The 21,036-nt window shown below is 46.7% G+C and overlaps 1 protein-coding gene across 11 annotated transcripts; it reads right to left on the bottom strand.

The window, feature by feature from the left end:
- Positions 1-953: 953 nt before the first annotated feature.
- On the bottom strand, positions 954-20,963 carry RER1 (retention in endoplasmic reticulum sorting receptor 1). 11 transcript variants are annotated; one of them, XM_084821670.1, is made up of 9 exons: positions 14,774-14,867; positions 13,927-13,995; positions 9,226-9,319; positions 6,873-6,958; positions 5,755-5,859; positions 4,433-4,532; positions 3,366-3,444; positions 2,549-2,684; positions 954-2,276 (listed from the first exon to the last, which is right to left on the bottom strand). In XM_084821670.1, exons 4-9 carry the CDS (start codon positions 6,951-6,953, stop codon positions 2,187-2,189), a joined length of 591 nt encoding a protein of 196 aa, XP_084677796.1. In that variant the 5' UTR covers positions 6,954-6,958; positions 9,226-9,319; positions 13,927-13,995; positions 14,774-14,867; the 3' UTR covers positions 954-2,186. The 11 variants fall into 11 exon arrangements, with proteins under 11 accessions (XP_084677796.1, XP_084677794.1, XP_084677789.1 ...); XM_084821668.1 differs by lacking the exon at positions 9,226-9,319 and adding an exon at positions 8,956-9,149; XM_084821663.1 differs by lacking the exon at positions 9,226-9,319 and adding an exon at positions 9,017-9,149.
- Positions 20,964-21,036: the final 73 nt, after the last annotated feature.

The raw sequence follows: 21,036 nt of genomic DNA, 5'->3' as shown, positions 1-21,036 counted from the left end.
CTTGATGCATTTGAATTGATATACTTTCATACCATATGTGCTGTAAAGACAGATCTAAACTATACGCTATAGATGTAAGTCATAAACTGTACAAGTTGCATTGCATGCACTGAAGAGGGCAACAGCGGCAAAGTCTGGTGTGAAAGAAATTTCTTAGAGGCGTGAAGGTTCTCATCCTTCCACATTGCCACATATTTAGTCCTGGAGCAATGCACCTCAAGACTTAAACAGAAGAGCACATGAAAGATTGATAATGTCATTCTAGTTATTTGTAAATTAAGCCAGCCCTATCTTCCTACTTTGCTCTTACTGGCTCTGCTCCACACCACATACTGCAATCCAGTTTAGAAACACACACCCTCGGCTGTGAGTTTATGCCCAAATATGCAGCTCAGTATACTTTTCCAACACCTTATGCTAAGACATTTTATGTAATTAAGCTCAATTGATTTCAGTGGAACTTGCTTCCCTGTAATGTGCTGAGGATCAGGATCATTAATTATAATGTATTTCCTTATTCTGGTCATTTGTACAGTTTCATACTGGGTTGTTTTTTTTTAAAGTAGAATTTCCCATAACACTTGTTAGAACTCACCAGACAAAAATACTAATTTCATAATGCTGAGAGGGGGAAATTAATTCATATGGCACAGGGTATTTCACATTTGTCATCACTGCTAAATACGCTATGAACATTTCCTTTTAGAGTTGGTAATAGAATCACTGAATAGTAGGGTTGGAAGGGGCCTATAAGACCATCGAGTCCAACCCCCTAATAACCAGCTTCCATTGTTCTGACTATAATCTTTGTACAATAGTGCAGTGGGGTTTTGTTTTTTGAGACAGATCTCATATACATTATTCCACAAGATTAAAGCTGTTTTGAGAAAAGGGGGAAAAAAGTTAACACTCAGCTTCTTATGTTGGTTTTTAGAAAGACTACTAAACCAAAGAAAGGGACACTGTCTTTTAATAAAGTTTGGAATTTAAAAAGTCACTTAATAAAATTGTTTATAGCTGTATCACATCAAAAAAGTTTTACATGCAGGTAATTTATTTCCATATTTCTCTCCATAGAAAATTAAAAGCTGTTTAAAACCCACAAAGTCTCATCTGCCATGGCCAGTCTAGATGTGCCTTGGAAAGGGCTACATGAAGCAAACTTAAGTTAAATTAAAAAAAAATCTTTTAAGTATCAAAGAAATGTGTCAAAATACTCTCCACCTAATCATTCATTCTCATATATATATATATATATATATATATTTAAAAAAAAGATAATTCCAGGTCTTTAGCAAAAACAAATCATGATAGTTAAGAATAATATTGGGTCGTTATAAGAGAGCCCAAAATCAGCCTCTTCTTCACCATAAAAGCTAAATTAATTCCATTTTGGAAATAAAGAATTCAGGGTAGGCTTATTTTAAATTCATGAGTTTCCCTCTAAGTAATATCACAGAGGTACCTATTACACTAGAGGCCTTTCTAAAACAGGCTTCTAGTTAAATCTGGGACATTACAAAGCAGAACATTCCATCACTGTGTCCTATGTATGCACACAGCATTTCAGCAATGTACAGGATGCATGCTGGACTGGAGAACTATAAGGGACAACAATGAAAATAAATACAGCTCTTGGAACTCCCCTGTTCCACACTAGTGGGCCCTGAAATGAATATTCTCTCTTTTAAAGTTACTTCCCCTTATTACTCCGCTTTGCTGCACATGCACAAACATAATGAATTTGCAGTATGCACAGGTGGCTCCTTAAAGGACTCGTGAAACTGTCAACCAAATCCTGCAGTCCATGAATATGTTGGAGCCAGCTGCGTGTAGTTCCTATGAGAGGTTTGCACACATGTGAGAACACAGGATGACTTGTTTTGGGGGAGGGGGAGGGGGGAGCAGCCCTTGGACATGTGGAACAGTAAGTTGTTGCCCTCCCCTCAAAAAAACCCAACCAGAAACAAGTTTCAGATGATGGAATTAAAATGCCAGTATTCTCCTGCGATACTTAGAAGAAAAAGCCTAACCCACAATAAATGGAAGGAAACAAAATATGTCTTCTTAATCACCGCCCTCTTATTGGTGACTTAATATGAAGGAAAGAGGCATTGTTACAATGGCTCAAAACCGGTCTTTTAATTATAATGTAGGGAATTGGTCTGCAGGCTCAAGTCTGATTTCTAGCTAGCAAAGGTCTTTCCCACATCTTCCTTCCCTTTGTATTTCCTCTTGCCATGTGTGAAGGGTATATATCGATATTTTATCATATGCTGTAAAAGAAAAAAAAAAGCTTTAAGAACACACCTGTAGTAATTCCCTCCCTCTCCTCCCCAGCTTCAGCACCTGCATGTGCTCATTTTTTAGTCAAAACCCCAAAGTCTCATAAGTAGGATGGTATCTCTGAAAAGAAACAGCCATTTTTAACCTACTATGTCACCAGTCATTATGTTCCAACTGCCCCCGACCCCACCTAAGTATTAGAGAATCACAACCTGGAAAAAGAGAAATAATTAATATTTGTGTCTAAATCTTAGATCCTTACCTTGATTTGCCTCTTCATCGTAATGCAGAAAAGCATAATGAAATACATCACAAGAATTGGCCAAAAAACTGGAACGTTGAAAGCCTCAAAGAATGTACATGTCATTGCGACAAGGATGCCCTTAGTAGCAGAGTGCCTTTGAAGGAAGAGGAAAGTAGCAGTTAGGTAGCCTCTGCACTGAAATTCTTTCAAAGATATTTAGGCTCAATCCAGATGTCATTCCTGATCTCCAGCAAAGGTAGCCTCCTCCACTTCCAAGTTTCCCCTGACCATAAATTGCTGTGACATCCGAATCAGCAAGCTATAATTAGTGCTAACTTTATCACCATCATTTAGAGGCAAGGTTCTGATAATAGCTTGATGATTCAAATATTACAGAAAACTGTTTACAGAAAACCATGAAGAAGAGGAGAGAGGCAGCATCAAAGAGGGAGAAGGAAAGGAGTGAGCCTCCAGCAAGGTTTCTGAAATCCAATAATAACCCATGGTTTGGTTATTGGGAACTGAAATGCCTGCACTGAGCTTTAAGAGTCAAACATATGACAATATAACAGAAGAGGGAACTCTCTACCATCTGGAGCAGGAGAGCTAATCTTGAGGAAGAGGTGGTGATACCCGTCTTCTCTGTCAGCACTGGAATGCTAGGATTTCCAGGAAGATGTCAACTGGGGCTCATAATATAAGAGAGAAGGCATGAGCTTGGGGCCAAGGCGAAAGCTAACCTATGTGAGAGGTGAAGCAGGAAGGGTGGGCTGGGGTATGGGGGAAAAGAGGAAGGGTCAGGAGCTGAATCATTTGAATTTCTATTTAAACTCACCAGAATTTGAACTCTGGCAGCCTTCGAATGAAGGGTCGGAATTCCTCATTTTGTTTTGTGGGTAATGACGGACCCTCATCTGAGGAGAGGAGGGAGTGCAAAGTGTTTAAGGAAGCAGTTCCTTCACAGATCAGTTGAACTACATAGTCATAGCTCAGTGGTACAGCAAATACTTTGCCCCAGGCTCAATCCATGGCATCTCCAATTAAAAGGATAAGGTAGTAGGTGATGGGAAAGACCCCTTCTCTGCCAGAGATCATGGACTGCTGCTGCCTGTCAGAGGTGACAGTACTGAACGAGATGGAAAAGCAGTCTAACCTGATTTAAGGCAGCTTCCTACTAGTTCTACATTTATACTTGGGCTGAGTACTAGATAAATTCTACCCAATACCAGATACACAACTCAACATTAGCAGTAGTTAATCAAAGCACTGGTTATGTGGAAGAGATACTGCAACAGAGGTCAGTTGAAAGCCCAGAACATGAATGTAATAATGTTCCAAACACACTGAAAACTGCTTTTGTTCTGAAGGGAAAAGTATTTTAAACCAGGGAATAAATCAGGAATTCTGACAAAGCTCTGTCAGCATTTCTAAGGCCCTATTAGGTGTTCATCCAGGGATCTAAAAACGGAGTCGTTCATTTATAGTGGCAGCCATATGCAATTAGATGCTCTGTGGCCCACAACATGTGACTAGTAATGGCTGAACTAACAAGTTCAAGCATTACAGAAATCTGTTCCTGCAGTGAACATCCACAAAGGGCCACAAGCAAACTTGCAATATGAAAGCACTACAAAGAAATTGGTTGCTATGGGAATAATCAGGATTCTGTCTACCCAAAAAGGTAAAAAGTGGTTGCCACCCCATTATTAAATTCAGGCTGAAGCCCAAAGCCCAATACTCATACCCTTGGATTTCACTGCAACCTAAAACATACTTAACTGTGCTTCAGGTCCCCAATATGCTACCTTTTCTACTATGGCATATAATATACTCATGTATCAATGAAAACATCACAGCACCATCTGTACAAAATTAAAGCAAAAGTAGCAAAGTTCTTTATACCTGAATCCTCCATTAGAGAGGGATCTACCTTTGGCGACAAGAAAGCTATGAAAAGATTTAGGTGGTAGATGCCCAAGGCATATGTCACGATGTACCAACCCTGGAATGGAGAAAATAATATTTAAATACCAGGTAGGAATGGAAATGTCAGATATTGAACGAAGAATTTGTTTGACTTATGTAACCAGAAATAACAATATAAAATAAAGGAATGGACTGGAAAAAGAAGAAAAATCCAGAATTTCAAATAGGGCATAGTTTAAAGTGCAGAGCATGAACACAGGCACGGCTTGCCAACAATTTAAGGAATATGAAACTGCTATACAAGAGGGTTTTCTGAAGCAGTGGGAGAACGTAAGGCACACAACAACATAGCAGCTGAAGAACATAAGACAAATTCAGAGTAAACAAGGATCTACATCAACTATAAAGGAAAGGTTCCTCCTGTGCAAGCACCAAGTCATTGCTGACTCCTAGAGGGACGCCGCTTTCGCTGGCGTTTTCATGGCAGACTATAGCGGGGTGGTTTGCCATTGCCTTCCCCAGTCGTGACTACCTTTCCCCCAGCAAGCTGGGTACTCATTTTACCGACCTCGGAAGGATGGAAGGCTGAGTCGACCTGAGCCGGCTACCCAAGACCCAGCTTCTGCTGGGATCGAACTCAGGTCGTGGGGAGAGTTTCAGTTGCAATACTGCCGCCTACCACTCTGCGCCACACGAGGCTCTACATCAACTAGAAGCAAGGGATAAAAAACACAGGAGAGTGATGGTGCAGATGGCATGAGAGCAAGAAGGAAGAGAGAAGCAGGACAGTTTCCCCAGGGGATGTAGTGAAATGGCAGAGTCTTAAATATATAAACTAGGAACAAAGCAAGATGAGGACAGGTGCCATGTGGGGAATGGGTGTGATGAATAAGCCCATCTGATCATTTCCCCAAGCAGATGCATTTTAAGACTATCGATGAAGTGCTCAACAGCAACCCAAACAGAAATCTGCGATTCTATTACGATGCTTGTTACTCCCTTGTACAGCCCAATTAATTTGTTTTTGGCTTTGTTTATGGGCTTAGAGGATTTATTCTGGTGAAGGATAAACAGATGAACAGGGACACTGCTGAAGTATGAAAACAGAAGGAGTGGGGAGAAGGAATGAAGCCAGTTTCCCAAATACTACACTTCAAGCACTTAAATTATTTTAAACTGGCATAAAAATGCAGATAACAAGGGAACAAACTGCTTGGTACAGATTAGTGGTACACCTAAAGTTGTATCGTATCTCTGACAGTAGTTATAGATTAGGAATTGATGCTCATTCCTCTTACCTGCAGTAGATAAACTCTAATCATGTAGATAAAACTTAAACCCAATGTTACAACCCATCGCACTGCAGTATAAGGAGTAGATTTGTCTAACCAAGACTGGTAAATCTAGAAGAAACACAGTGTTAGATTTTTATTATTATTACATTTATATCCCACCCTTTTTCCTCTTGAACAGAACCTAAGGTGGCTTACATAATTCTCCTCTCCATTTTATCCTCACAATAACCCTGTGAACTAGGTGAGGTTGAGAGGCAGTGACTGGCCCAAAGTCACCCAGTGAGCTTCATGGCCAAGTAGGAACTAGAACCCAGATCTCCCGAGTCCCAGTCCAGCACTCTAACCGCTACACCACACTTGACTCTCCCATGCTGGATATTCATCACATCGCTCATTGTAAGGACATGTCATCAACTATCAAAGATTGCAAAGTAATTACAGTAGCCTTGTATGGCTAATTATTACAGTAACAATCCTAGACCATCTCAAAGATTTCAACAAGACCGAAAAATGCATAACCACATGCAGGAATGCACTGTGGGCACAATCTAGATGTACACACAATACGATCATTTGAAGTGCTCCCTCAATCAAGAGCCAAATTCCTCAAACATCTGATGCTGCTTCTCCAATCCCCAGAGGTGAGTGGAGGATGAATAAGCAATTGGCCTATAGTTTCTTTCAGGGCTGGTATCAGGAGCAGGTACTGCTGGGCACTGAACGAGACCCAAACCCCTGCAGGGGCTTACTGCCAATCCCTGGAATTTCTTGGCCCTGCTGCTGCTCCTCCTCAGCACTACCTGTTCTTCTTCACTACCTGTTCTTCTTCTTCTCTGAGCACGCAAGCATGTACCAGAGTGAGAAGAAAGAGCAGCGTCCTTCATTTGCCTTGCATTTTTCCTCTGGGTGGTTGCACAGATTGGGTCAGGAGGAAGAGGGCAAGTGAGTAGGCAGCAGGGACAGAACCAGGAGGGAGCACACTGTGAACATCTTGCCCAAGCCCCTCCCACCCAGCCCGGATCTGGCACCAGTTCCTGTCTAAAGTTGCAGTTTTAAGCTACCACACTGGGAGCCTCTTTCGTAGGGTTTCTGCATCTCTTGGCCACTTGTGTGAAACCAACCTGTCCAAGTCTTGTGAAAAATCTATAGACCACTGAAGGTTTGCCATGGATGGACTCGCCTGTACTGTCCCCTTCTGACATTGTTGCTGTGAAAACAAAAGCAAGAACACACAGCGGAGCTTTAGCATGATACACCTGCACCAGTGTTTAAATACAGCATATTATAGAAGGTTGGGCTTTGCTGAGACAAGTAATCTGGAAGCACCTAGTCCTGGTGAAGCTAAGCAAGTGTGGACCTCCTGAGTGCCTCGATGTGAGACTCACGTAAACAACTCTGAGCTTTCCAAAGAAAGGGCAGAATACAGGTACAATAAATAAGAAGAGTACTTTCTCCAAACAGTTTCTAGCGAAGGACAAAACGAGATGTGACATTCAATGAGCTTCAGCTATTGGGCGGTATAGAAATGAAATAAATAAAATAAATAAATGCGTTTTTGCAGTTAACACGCAATTTACAAAAATGCAAATAGCATTAGCAGTGTATGTGTATGTGTTGATTATTGGGGCTGACAGCAGACATGGAGCGAGATTTTAATTCTTTCTTCCCCTGCTTCAGTCCTGAGGAAATCCACCCATGGGGGATTTTTTTCGGAATGCAAACTCCAGCTTCAGAGGACAAATTTTCTTTGGTACCAAAGTAGGGAAGGAAAGGGTTCCCTCTCCACCCTGCTGCTACCCTGGTAATTACCAGCGCCGTTTCCCACAACAGTTGCTATTAAAAACACACATGTATTTTTAAAGTTAGCAAAACTAGAGTGGAGAAAATGCAAGTGACAAAGAATGCAGCAAATCCCTGCATAAGCAGTGTCATGGCACCCAACTCTGGAGGACCCTCTCCAAATACATTTGCCTGGCAACCACATTACCTTCTTTAAGGCACCAGGTAAAAGCTGTTTTGTTTGCTTTTAAAAGAAGACAGTTGTTCTGCTTATTATGTGGCAGTTATCCTGCTGCCTATTTCAGTTGTTTTAATCACTTTGCATTTTATTATTGTATTGTTTTAGTCTGTTGTAAGCCACCTTGGAGACGGTTTGATCCAAAAGCTGGGAGTATAAAGCTTTTAAAACACATAAGTCAAGATTCACACTCAGCTTTAGAGAGGATACAAAACATTGCAGAACCTTATTTAGGCAACTTCATTTTAGCCTGGGGATCCGATATCAGGAGCACAACGACTCTGCTGTCGAAAGCACTACCCGCCGCTTCAAATGCAAGGTTTGCTTTTGGAGACAGAAGACATCCAGATCCGAAACCTTTGCCTGGTTTCATCTCCCACCATTACAGAGTCTCACAACTCAAAACACTTGACTAGAGCCCTTCAGTGAAAGAGTAAATATGTGAGCAAAATGTAGACTCTTCGGTCAATTTCGATTTAGGAAGGGGGAAGAACTCCACTTCCCTTTAAGCTGCAATTCAAAGTATCCCTTTGACAGCTGCTGTGCCACATCACCCAAAGCAATACCTGATACAACTTCCTGGTCTGTCATCCCCCAGTGGGTGGAGCTACACTCCTCTGAGAAAGAGTGAAAGTAATTCTATACTCTTACAGCAATAAGTACTACAGGAGAGGGAAATAAGACCAGAAAATCAAGGGAAAGAGACCCATAATAAGAAGCCGCTCCCAAAACAAAGGAATAGGAGTCAGTCTGATGATAAGCAAGGAAATTAATGCTTTTAACTTATCAATGGGCAATTCACAAACTCTTAACTTCCAGAGTCCTACTGAAAGTTAATGAGATCATGCCAGAGAGCAAGGCCTGACATGTTCAAAAAGAAATCAGCTCCAGCAGCTTACAAGAACATATAGTTTTAGCCATGCACAGTTTTAAAGAATTAATCTTCCACCCTTCAATGAAGATATTTTTAGGGCAACTTAAAACAATACAATATAGAATACACAGTAAAACAAATGAAATAAAGAAGCAGATAAAAGCAGCAAAAACCTGAGGGTTAAAAGGCCTGGGGAAATATGAAAGGTCTTTGCCTGATACCCAAGAGACATCAGTAGGTGCGCCAAGCAGGCCTCCCCAGGGAAAGCATTCTGCAACTGCAGTGCCACCACATTTCCCCTGTTACCACCCACCTCAGCTTTAATGGCAGGGGCATCCAGACATTACGGCCATGTAGCCCAGTTGGGTGATTACCGTGTTGGGTGGCCAGATGAATTTTCAGCCCAAGATCAAGTCAGCAAGATGAAAAAGTTAATTCACATCACCAGCATGCTGAAGACATGGAGCAATCAGGCAACCACCCAATAAGGATGCTGAAATCACCCTGCTGGATTAGACCAAAGTTCATTTAGTCTAGCACTCTGTTCCTAAGAGCAATCAGCCCAAGGCTGCTGGGTACTCACAAGCAGGACCTTAAGGCCTTTGTCAGAAGTAGCTGATACTCAGAGGCGCACCGCCTCTGTACGTGGAGTTCCATCTAGCTGTCACAAGTGGGACCTGCAACAAAAGGTTGCAGCACATCCTCAACTCCTAGAAAGAAGTGCTCCTGTTCAGGGATCCTGCCAGCCAGTGATGCCCTCCTCCATGATACTGTAAGCTGTAAAAAGCTCATGCAGGGCATTGAATTCTCCCTACCCACATCTTCTGTTTTTTCCTTTGTTAACTGACACTCATCAATCTATGATTATTCAGCATACTCAGTCCTCATTGGGCTTTTTAAAGCATTTGCCTCTTTTTGTTTTTCGATTGTTTTTAAAGATTGCTTTGTACTTCTGCAAACCTCAGGATTCGTAAGCATGCTGATACCTCCCTCTTGCTTTTCAATGCCCCATGTTGGCTCCTATCCTGTCAGCACTCACCACTTGCTTTTGCTATTAGAGGGAATGTTTACTAACAGACATTGGCACACCTATCATTTAAAAAAAAAAATTATATCCTGAGTTTCCAAAACATTCAAGGAAACTAGCAAAGAAAAAGAAATACTGCATTTTTATTCTCCATATATTGTATCTACAATAAAACACTAAAACAGCATTACTTAGAAGAATAAACAGAGTAGCAAAAACCAAAAAAGATAAAACTGTAAGAAAAGCAGTAAACCAAATTTTGATAAAATCAATAACAACCAAAGGCTTTCCTATCCTTGACTTTACCCTACAGTCAGCTGCAATGGGCTTGAAATTCACAATGTAGCTATACTACCTTTTGGTTAACACGTCATCCCAGTGGTCCATCAATCATCCCAACTGATCTCCATAACTGAAAATGACTGAATTTACCTATTAACTGACAACAACTTGGTGGTAGAGAACAGGACACACATACAAAATGTCCCAGGTTCAGTCCTTGGCAACTCCAGTTAAAAAGATCTCACAGTAGAGCTGGGGGTGGGGGATTTCTGCCCGGAGACATTTCAACTGCTATCAGAGTAGATCAATACTGATCTGACTCAGTATAAGTCAGTTTCATATGTTCATGTACCTCCTTTGCAGAGAGGAAAACTAGTTCCAATATGAAATTATTTGCACGTGCAACTTTTGACTTCCAATCTGACATAAAAGGGAAAAGGAGTAGATTTTTATTAATGCTCTTCGTTTAATTCTGCAATCCTACTTACTTGGGAGTAAGCCATAACTGAACTCAGGGGGCTTACTTCTGAGTAGACATCTGTAGGATTGCACTTTAAATTACTCAAAGGACAGTCTGTAAAAACTTCCTCTCTGTTCTCAACCACCACAGTTTTTAAAACCAAATGGATCCAAAACTGTGATGAAGGCTGTAGTGATGAAAATGCTAGAAGAAAGATTTCCTTTCTAGGAAGGGTGTCATGAATCACATACAAGTGCCTTTCGCACAACTGTGACAAGACCAAAGTAGCCCGGAGGATGGAGGAAACAGCAAGTTCAATACCAAAATATCCTTATATAATTATATATAAATCTGGTACTCCTATTGTCAGATGGCGCCCAACTCCTGGAAGTGGAAAGCCTCAGGCAGAGAAAGAACCACTGCACGGCATTGGCTGGCAGGAGCAGAGGACAGGAAGGCCTGGCGTGCTATGGTCCATGGGGTCACGAAGAGTCGGACACGACTTAACAACTGAACAACAACAACAACTGACTCACTTGGCCCTTAATCATGTGGGCCCAGGAGAAGCAGCACACAAAACCCTTACAATGCTGCAATACACTTTCCAGCCCAAAGCATTTGCTACTCACCTACGAATTCAGGTGGAATTGCTACTTACTTCAGAGCCTTCAGGTGAATGACTAATTGCATCCCAATTGTACTTTCCCTTAACTGTCTCTCTTCCCAAGCACACTGAACCTATTCACACAACTGTTATGACTGTGACAAGCCTGCTCGTTGCCAGTTCGCCACACAGAGATTCAACACACCACTGAGATTTTTCCCACAGTGGCATGTAAACAGTGTGCAATGCCGGGAACAAATTCCACTCCATTCTTCCTCTTCCCCTTCCCTCCAAAACACACAAATTTTGAGCCTGGACTAATACAAGGGTCACGTGAGCAGTCCTTGAAAGAAGCAGTGATAGCAATGGTGGGCCCTGGTTTAAAGGATCCCATATTGTATCCACCCTCTGAATGATCATGGGCAGAACATGGGAGCAGAACAATGCAGGAAGGAGAGTTGAGATTGTGGGAAGAAGAAATAGTGGTAATGAGTCTCCTAGGAAGACAGAATTTGGGGCTGTCACTCTGGGTTGTAAAAAAAAATGCCAGGCTAGCCTGTTGAAGGCAAGGAGGGATCATAAAACTCTTCAGGGTGTGACCTAAAAACCCCCCACCTCGGGCTTGATGATGGTATTTTGTCCACACCCAATACTGACACTAACCTGGCTAGTGGAGGAGGAACACTTTACAGATTACAACTGAAACCTGAACAGCCTGAATTCTAAAAGCCTGATTGTTGTTGTTCAGTCGTGTCCGACTCTTCGTGACCCCATGGACCATAGCACGCCAGGCCTTCCTGTCCTGCGCTCTCTCCCGGAGCGTGCTCAAGTTCATATTCATTGCATAAAAGCCTGGTAGCCTAACTCTAATCTTCTTCCTCAGATCCAGGTGGTTTCAGTTACCATTACCAAGCATGGAAGGCCCCAGTTCCCCTCATTTAAAATGTCCACACTAACACACCCAGGGACTCTAACTCCTCTATCTTATACCCACATGGAGGACAAGAAAGTTGTTTTCTGTTTATCACACTCCACCTAGAGCAGGTTGAAGCAGTACCCTTAGATCAGCTTGATATGCATGAGGGCCCAGGTCTGATACCCACCATCTCCAGGTAGCAGTTAATGGGAAAGACCTTTCTGTGAAACTGTATAGAGCTGCTGCCGGTCAGTGTAGAGAATACGGGGTTAGAAAGGGAGAAATACTCTGGCCTGGTAAAAATAAGCTTTCTATGCTCCACCTCTGTGCTCCAGTTGTAAGAGAAGATCTTCTACTTACTACCTAAAAGAACACCATTCTTGATGAGGGCCTACTTTACCAATGACAGCAACACCTCCAACACATGCACCGCAATGCCAAATTCTAAATTCCTAGTAGAATTGCACTAGCAGACTCCTGCTTCCATATCCACCTTCTAGAATGCTCCCTCCGCAGCTAGAGCAAGAAAGATAGAAAGACTAACAACAGAGTATTAAAAACATATTTTAAGCTAAATGTTTCGGCTTCCACCCTCATCAGTAGCTGTGCTGTTAACTCGGTATCAGGAGTGGCAAATTGGAAAATAAAATACTATGAGAGTAAAGTACACCACAAAATGCTAGCAGGGTGATGTAAACACCCCCTGCCCCCCAATATGCCTTATACACCAGATTATTCCTTTCATCTTGGGTTCATCAACCCCCTGATTATCACCTGATTTGGGCAGGTGAAAATGGAACATGTGGCTGGGATTAGAGAGGAAGGGGGATGATCCCACCAAGGTTAGCTGGGGATAGGGGTAGGGAATGAAAAATGAACACCACCAGGTTGGTATTACACTGACGAAGAGGGAGAGAGAAACCACCACGGACAATCACGGTTTGGGCAGGTGAAATTGCATACTGAGGCTGGGGGTTGGACTCGATGGCCTTGTAGGCCCCTTCCAACCCTACTATTCTATGATTAGAGAGGAGGGGGGAAGATCCCACCAAGGTTAGCATGGGGGGGGGCAGGGAATGAAAAATGAACCCCACCAGGTTGGTATGACACTGATGGAGAGGGAAAGAGAAACCACCACTGACAATCATGTTTTGAGCAGGTGAAATTGGAATCTGAGGCTGGGATTAGAGAGGAGGGGGGATGATCCCACCAAGGTTAGCATGGGGTTAGCATGGGGGGGGGGGAAGGCGGGGACTGAAAAATGAACCCCACCAGGTTGGTATTACACTGACGGAGAGGGAGAGAGAAACCATCACTGACAATCATGTTTTGAGCAGCTGAAATTGGAATCTGAGGCTGGGATTAGAGAGGAGGAGGGACGATCCCACCAAGGTTAGCATGTGGGTAGCATGGGGGGGAGGGCGGGTACTGAAAAATGAACCCCACCAGGTTGGTATTACACTGACAGAGAGGGAGAAAGAAACCATCACTGACAATCATGTTTTGAGCAGGTGAAATTGGAATCTGAGGCTGGGATAAGAGAGGAGGAGGGATGATCCCACCAAGGTTAGCATGGGGTTAGCATGGGGTTAGCATGGGGGGGGGGAGGGCGGGGACTGAAAAATGAACCCCACCAGGTTGGTATTACACTGATGGAGAGGGAGAGAGAAACCATCACTGACAATCATGTTTTGAGCAGGTGAAATTGGAATCTGAGGCTGGGATAAGAGAGGAGGAGGGATGATCCCACCAAGGTTAGCATGGGGTTAGCATGGGGTTAGCATGGGGGGGGGGAGGGCGGGGACTGAAAAATGAACCCCACCAGGTTGGTATTACACTGATGGAGAGGGAGAGAGAAACCATCACTGACAATCATGTTTTGAGCAGGTGAAATTGGAATCTGAGACTGGGATTAGAGGGGAGGAGGGACGATCCCACCAAGGTTAGCATGGGGTTAGCATGAGGGGGAGGGTGGGGACTGAAAAATGAACCCACCAGGAAAAATGAACCTCCACTGACAGGGAGGGAGAGAAAAACCACCACCGAAGACCACCATCTGGGCATCTGGAAATGAAACCAGAGACCAAGGACAAAACCCAACGCGAGTAGGTGACGGAAATGGAAGGGCCTTCAGTGAGTCCCGGCTACCCTGAATCCCATTTGCTTCAGCGCGTCTACTCGAAGGAGGGCTCATGTGGGGTTTTTACGCTAGGCTTAAAGAAGAGGGTGGGGAGACCCGTGGGCTGGCATCCGGGGCGGGAGGAGGACGAGACAGAAACAACCCCACCAGGCTGGCATTGCGGGGGGGGGCAACCCCAGGCTGGCATTGCGGGGGGGGGCAACCCCAGGCTGGCATTGCGGGGGGGGCAACCCCAGGCTGGCATTGCGGGGGGGGCAACCCCAGGCTGGCATTGCGGGGGGGGCAACCCCAGGCTGGCATTGCGGGGGGGGGGCAACCCCACCGCGGGCCAGCGCTGGAGGGCGGGAGAAACGAATGACACGTCGTCGCCCCGCACCCCCCCCCACGGGCTGGCAAGTAAAGAAAGGGGCCCGCCGAACACGCCCCGCGAAGAGGCGCTGCGGGGCCCCGGGCGGGGGTCAGGCCGGCCTCCCCGTGCCGCCGCAGCCCGCGCCAAGCCGCCCCCGGCCGGGCAGCCCCGCTCCGCCGTCCTCGCTCCGGGCAGCGGGCCCCCGCCCCGAAAGGGCCCCCGGGCACGAGAGAGCGGAGGACCCGCGGGGGGGGGAGCTCGGGCGCCCCCCGCCGCCCCCTCCGGGAGGGAGCCAGCCCGGTTGCCGGGGCAACGGCCAGGCCTCGGCCTAGCCAGGCCCGGGGGTCACTTACAGGCCGCGCCGGGTGTCCCGCCTTCCGCTGCCCGCCCCGCCTGACCAGGCAGCGCCGCCGCCGCCGCCGCCCGCCGCTGCCAGCTCCGCCTCCCGAGATGGCGGCGGCGCGAGGCCGACAGGGAGCTTCCGCTGCCGGGGCACGGGGGAGAAGGGCGCCGGGGAGGGAGGGAAGGAAGGAAGGAAGGAGGGAGGGAGGGAGCGAGGGGAGGTTACGGCCGGGCACCCTCTGCCGCGGCACGGCTGCGCCTCCCTCCGCGGGCCCGGCTGGGCTTACTCCTGAGTAAGGAGTAAGGCCCGCGGGCCTGCCTGCCTGCCTGCCTAGGAAGCCCGCGCAGGGTGGCGGCCTCGAGCCTCTGGCGGGAAGCGCGCAGGGCCTCGAGGCTGCCGCCTCAGACAGGCTGAGCTGGGAGTGAGCCCCGCTGAGCCCCCCCCCGCCCAGGCCGGAGCAGGGTTACTCGGGAGTAAGGCCCGCGGGCCTGCCTGCCTAGGAAGCCCGCGCACGGTGGCGGCCTCGAGCCTCTGGCGGGAAGCGCGCAGGGTCAGGGTCGTAGACATGCTTACCTGGGAGGAAGCCCCGTTGAATTAAGTACTCTTACTTCTGAATGGACAAGGATAGGATGGCATTGCCCTGCAAAAGACGCCACTTCCTATTAAAATGAATAATCTGTGCTTTGTTTTGTTTTAATGGTTTCAGGGAGACCGACTTTTCTGCACATGGCAGAATTTATTATTATCTGTCTATCTATTAATTAATTAATTGCATTTCTGTAGTGCCCAGTAAACTTGAGCACGCTCCGGGAGAGAGCGCAGGACAGGAAGGCCTGGCGTGCTATGGTCCATGGGGTCACGAAGAGTCGGACACGACTGAACAACAACAACAAGTGCCCAATAGCAGAAACTCCTATTAGGATGGTGTTGATTAACTACCAAGTACTTTGCAGAGGTGGCCTTAGACTTGCTGCCAGCAACTGGTGCCCTAGGCGAACCGTGCAATCCAACCCCTAAACCCCAAGGGCAGATCTAGGCTGAGAGTTTGGGTAAACCGGGAAACATTTTGCCCTTATTTTCTGAATAATGAAGAGGCAACCCCCCCCCCCCAATCTTTGGAAGCAGAAAAATTATCATGTATAATAAAATTCGCCCCAAATGGGGTTGTTGTTGTTGTTGCTTTACTAAGCACTGTATCGGCACAGAGCGTCTGATAAAAACAACAAAGGAAAGGAACACAGTCCTGGTAGAAGGGCCCTCGGAACAAGGGTTCCGGTTGCATCCTCAGGGCAGCATGGCGGAAAAGGTGCCACCAACCCTTAGGCTCAGCCCTTCGAGGGCAAGGGAAGTAGCTGCTCTGGGGTGCGCGGGGCTCTCGCTCCCTGCCTCCAACTGGGAGCAACAGCGGAGCAGGATATTCCACATCACCTAAGGGGGGCCCCAAAGGCGGGTGAGTGGCCTTAGCCCCACCATCTCCAATAGGTCCCTTGCTCACCCCCACAGCCTCGGTCATATACAGTTTGTACTTGCACAGGAATTGAAATAATGACATCCTTGTTATATTTTATTTTTTATTGCATTTTTCCTCGAATTTGGCAGCCCACTAAACTTGGCGCCCTAGGCAGCCACATAGTTCACCAATATGGATGGGCCGCCCCTGGTACTTCACAACATTGGTCTTCACTGGGTGGTCGACACACATTTGCTGTGGCAGCACCACTACTTTCCTTTTTGTTAACAGCGCAATCCTAAACATGTTTACTCAGAAGTGAGTCGCACTGAGTTTACTGAGACTTACTCCCAGGTAAGTATGTGCACAGGATTACAACCTAGGGGTCCCCCGGGCACTGGAAGGGAGCAGGAGATCAATTTAGGATGCAGTCCTATATATAGTATATACCCAATTACCTAGGAGTAAATCCCATTGAATTCAGTGGGACTTGCTGAGTAGATGCATATAACATTGCACTGTTAATTTGTTTAAATAATGTTGTCATACTTACCCCTTCCACTATGACCTATAAGTTAAGTGATAATACGTTTACAGATTATAAAATATCAAGAACAGAAAATTCTTGCAGGCCAAGCTGCAGTTAATAATCCAAGGTATTGTTATAAAGTTAAGAACTAAGAGGAGAGCTGGATCTCACCGAAGGTCTATTTAATCCAGGATTCTGTTCCCAGAATGGCGAACCAGATGCCTCCAGGAAACCCACAAACAGGACATCCCAGCAGCTGGCATACTGCCCCTGATAAGGTAGTATCTAGTAGCCGTTGATAGCCTTATCCTCTGTGCGTTTGTCTAAGGGCACAATCCTATGCCTGTGTAGACAGAAAAATGTCCTACGACTCCCAGCATGACTGGCTGGGGAATATGGGGGAGTTGTAGGACTTTTTTTCTGTCTAAACATACATAGGATTGTGCACTAATCCCTTTTAGTTGTTAAAAGGTACAGGAACCCTGCCTGAAAAATACATTTGCCAGCCCATGGAGCTGTTTGTTTGCCGAGTGGACTGTGGGGTCAGCCTAACCCTGTGCATGTCTACTCAGTTATGTCCCACCACACTCAATGGGACTATTTCCCAGGTAAGCGTGTACAAGATTTACAACCCAACTCTAGTCTAAACCTATTTACTAGAGAAGTCAATAACTATGGATATGGTCCAGCCAAAAGTTACACATGTTCAAAAAGTTACACATGTTCAAAAAGTTACACAAAGTTACACATGTTCAAAACCCATTGGTTGCAATTTCCAGAGGGAGCCAGTTAAGTCTTATACCATAGTACATTTGTTGAGTTGTCCAGGTGCTACTAGAGTATCTATTGTTTTCAGTAAGACAGCAATGTTTAGACAGGGAAAAAGTCCTACAACTCCCACCCTGGCTGGCTGGGGAATGCTGGGGTTGTGGGACTTTTTTTCTGGCTAAACATGCCTAGGATTGCACTCTTAAGGCACAATCCTGTGCGTGTTTAGACAGGGAAAAAGTCCTACAACTCCCACCATGGCTGGCTGGGGAACGCTGGGGGTTGTGGGACTTTTTTTCTGGCTAAACATGCCTAGGATTGCATTCTTAAGGCACAATCCTGTGTGTGTTTAGACAGGGAAAAAGTCCCACAACTCCCACCATGGCTGGCTGGGGAACGCTGGGGGTTGTGGGACTTTTTTTCTGGCTAAACATGCCTAGGATTGCACTCTTAAGGCACAATCCTGTGTGTGTTTAGACAGGGAAAAAGTCCCACAACTCCCACCCTGGCTGGCTGGGGAACGCTGGGGGTTGTGGGACTTTTTTTCTGGCTAAACATGCCTAGGATTGCACTCTTAAGGCACAATCCTGTGCGTGTTTAGACAGGGAAAAAGTCCCACAACTCCCACCATGGCTGGCTGGGGAACGCTGGGGGTTGTGGGACTTTTTTTCTGGCTAAACATGCCTAGGATTGCACTCTTAAGGCACAATCCTGTGCGTGTTTAGACAGGGAAAAAGTCCCACAACTCCCACCATGGCTGGCTGGGGAACGCTGGGGGTTGTGGGACTTTTTTTCTGGCTAAACATGCCTAGGATTGCACTCTTAAGGCACAATCCTGTGTGTGTTTAGACAGGGAAAAAGTCCCACAACTCCCACCCTGGCTGGCTGGGGAACGCTGGGGGTTGTGGGACTTTTTTTCTGGCTAAACATGCCTAGGATTGCACTCTTAAGGCACAATCCTGTGCGTGTTTAGACAGGGAAAAAGTCCCACAACTCCCACCATGGCTGGCTGGGGAACGCTGGGGGTTGTGGGACTTTTTTTCTGGCTAAACATGCCTAGGATTGCACTCTTAAGGCACAATCCTGTGCGTGTTTAGACAGGGAAAAAGTCCCACAACTCCCACCATGGCTGGCTGGGGAACGCTGGGGGTTGTGGGACTTTTTTTCTGGCTAAACATGCCTAGGATTGCACTCTTAAGGCACAATCCTGTGTGTGTTTAGACAGGGAAAAAGTCCCACAACTCCCACCATGGCTGGCTGGGGAACGCTGGGGGTTGTGGGACTTTTTTTCTGGCTAAACATGCCTAGGATTGCACTCTTAAGGCACAATCCTCTGCGTGTTTAGACAGGGAAAAAGTCCCACAACTCCCACCATGGCTGGCTGGGGAATGCTGGGGGTTGTGGGACTTTTTTTCTGGCTAAACATGCCTAGGATTGCACTCTTAAGGCACAATCCTGTGTGTGTTTAGACAGGGAAAAAGTCCTACAACTCCCACCATGGCTGGCTGGGGAACGCTGGGGGTTGTGGGACTTTTTTTCTGGCTAAACATGCCTAGGATTGCACTCTTAAGGCACAATCCTGTGTGTGTTTAGACAGGGAAAAAGTCCCACAACTCCCACCATGGCTGGCTGGGGAACGCTGGGGGTTGTGGGACTTTTTTTCTGGCTAAACATGCCTAGGATTGCACTCTTAAGGCACAATCCTATGTGTGTTTAGACAGGGAAAAAGTCCCACAACTCCCACCATGGCTGGCTGGGGAACGCTGGGGGTTGTGGGACTTTTTTTCTGGCTAAACATGCATAGGATTGCACTCTTAAGGCACAATCCTCTGCGTGTTTAGTCAGGGAAAAAGTCCCACAACTCCCACCATGGCTGGCTGGGGAACGCTGGGGGTTGTGGGACTTTTTTTCTGGCTAAACATGCCTAGGATTGCACTCTTAAGGCACAATCCTGTGCGTGTTTAGACAGGGAAAAAGTCCCACAACTCCCACCATGGCTGGCTGGGGAACGCTGGGGGTTGTGGGACTTTTTTTCTGGCTAAACATGCATAGGATTGCACTCTTAAGGCACAATCCTGTGTGTGTTTAGACAGGGAAAAAGTCCCACAACTCCCACCATGGCTGGCTGGGGAACGCTGGGGGTTGTGGGACTTTTTTTCTGGCTAAACATGCCTAGGATTGCACTCTTAAGGCACAATCCTATGTGTGTTTAGACAGGGAAAAAGTCCCACAACTCCCACCATGGCTGGCTGGGGAACGCTGGGGGTTGTGGGACTTTTTTTCTGGCTAAACATGCATAGGATTGCACTCTTAAGGCACAATCCTGTGCGTGTTTAGACAGGGAAAAAGTCCAACTCCCACCATGGCTGGCTGGGGAACGCTGGGGGTTGTGGGACTTTTTTTCTGGCTAAACATGCCTAGGATTGCACTCTTAAGGCACAATCCTGTGTGTGTTTAGACAGGGAAAAAGTCCCACAACTCCCACCATGGCTGGCTGGGGAACGCTGGGGGTTGTGGGACTTTTTTTCTGGCTAAACATGCCTAGGATTGCACTCTTAAGGCACAATCCTATGTGTGTTTAGACAGGGAAAAAGTCCCACAACTCCCACCATGGCTGGCTGGGGAACGCTGGGGGTTGTGGGACTTTTTTTCTGGCTAAACATGCATAGGATTGCACTCTTAAGGCACAATCCTGTGCGTGTTTAGACAGGGAAAAAGTCCAACTCCCACCATGGCTGGCTGGGGAACGCTGGGGGTTGTGGGACTTTTTTTCTGGCTAAACATGCCTAGGATTGCACTCTTAAGGCACAATCCTGTGTGTGTTTAGACAGGGAAAAAGTCCCACAACTCCCACCATGGCTGGCTGGGGAACGCTGGGGGTTGTGGGACTTTTTTTCTGGCTAAACATGCCTAGGATTGCATTCTTAAGGCACAATCCTGTGTGTGTTTAGACAGGGAAAAAGTCCCACAACTCCCACCCTGGCTGGCTGGGGGACGCTGGGGGTTGTGGGACTTTTTTTCTGGCTAAACACGCACAGGATTGTGCCCTTATCGATTTCAACAGGATTGAGCCATACGCCTTTACTTGGGGGATACAAGCACCGCTGAACTACCTTTGGGATTTACTTCTGAGCAAACATGCCTAAGAGCGGCCGCACAGTGCTTAACTTCGGGTGGATCATTCTGAGATTTTGAGCGTGCAGCCCGATCCTACACGCACGATGACTTCGAAGTCAGTCGCATCCTCTGTTCAGATGGGACTTAACCCAGGAAGCTACTGCACAGGACGGCAGCCTCGTATCTGAAATGCAGTCCGAGGCGTGCCTGCCCACGAGGGAGGCCCATCGGGGACGCTCGGGACTCGGAAGGGCGCCTCACGCCGCCGTCCCCCGGCGCCCGCTCCAGCTGCGGGCTACGCGCCTCCCCGGCCGATGCAACGCCCCGCCCCGCCCCGCCCCGCGCTACGAGCGGGCGCATGCGCGTCAAGCGAGAGGCGCCGTCCTCCTCCCGCCGCCCCTAGCAACCA

Source organism: Heloderma suspectum, chromosome 15, assembly GCF_057233095.1.
Source record: "Heloderma suspectum isolate Gila_16-S chromosome 15, 16-S_ref, whole genome shotgun sequence".
NCBI lineage: Eukaryota > Metazoa > Chordata > Lepidosauria > Squamata > Helodermatidae > Heloderma > Heloderma suspectum.
Note: the sequence above shows the minus strand (reverse complement) of the source record. Positions and strands in the feature narration are given on the sequence as shown.

What these genes read in the sequence shown, in the direction of transcription:
- RER1 (XM_084821659.1), bottom strand. Translation starts at nt 13,987, where the DNA reads ATGGTGGTCTTCGGTGGTGGTTTTTCTCTCCCTCCCTGTCAGTGGAGG. An exon ending in TTAGAGTTTATCTACTGCAG is followed by an intron (nt 4,533 to 5,754) that starts GTAAGAGGAATG and finishes TCTCCATTCCAG; the next exon opens with GGTTGGTACATCGTGACATA. An exon ending in CTGCCAGAGTTCAAATTCTG is followed by an intron (nt 2,685 to 3,365) that starts GTGAGTTTAAAT and finishes CTTCCTTCAAAG; the next exon opens with GCACTCTGCTACTAAGGGCA.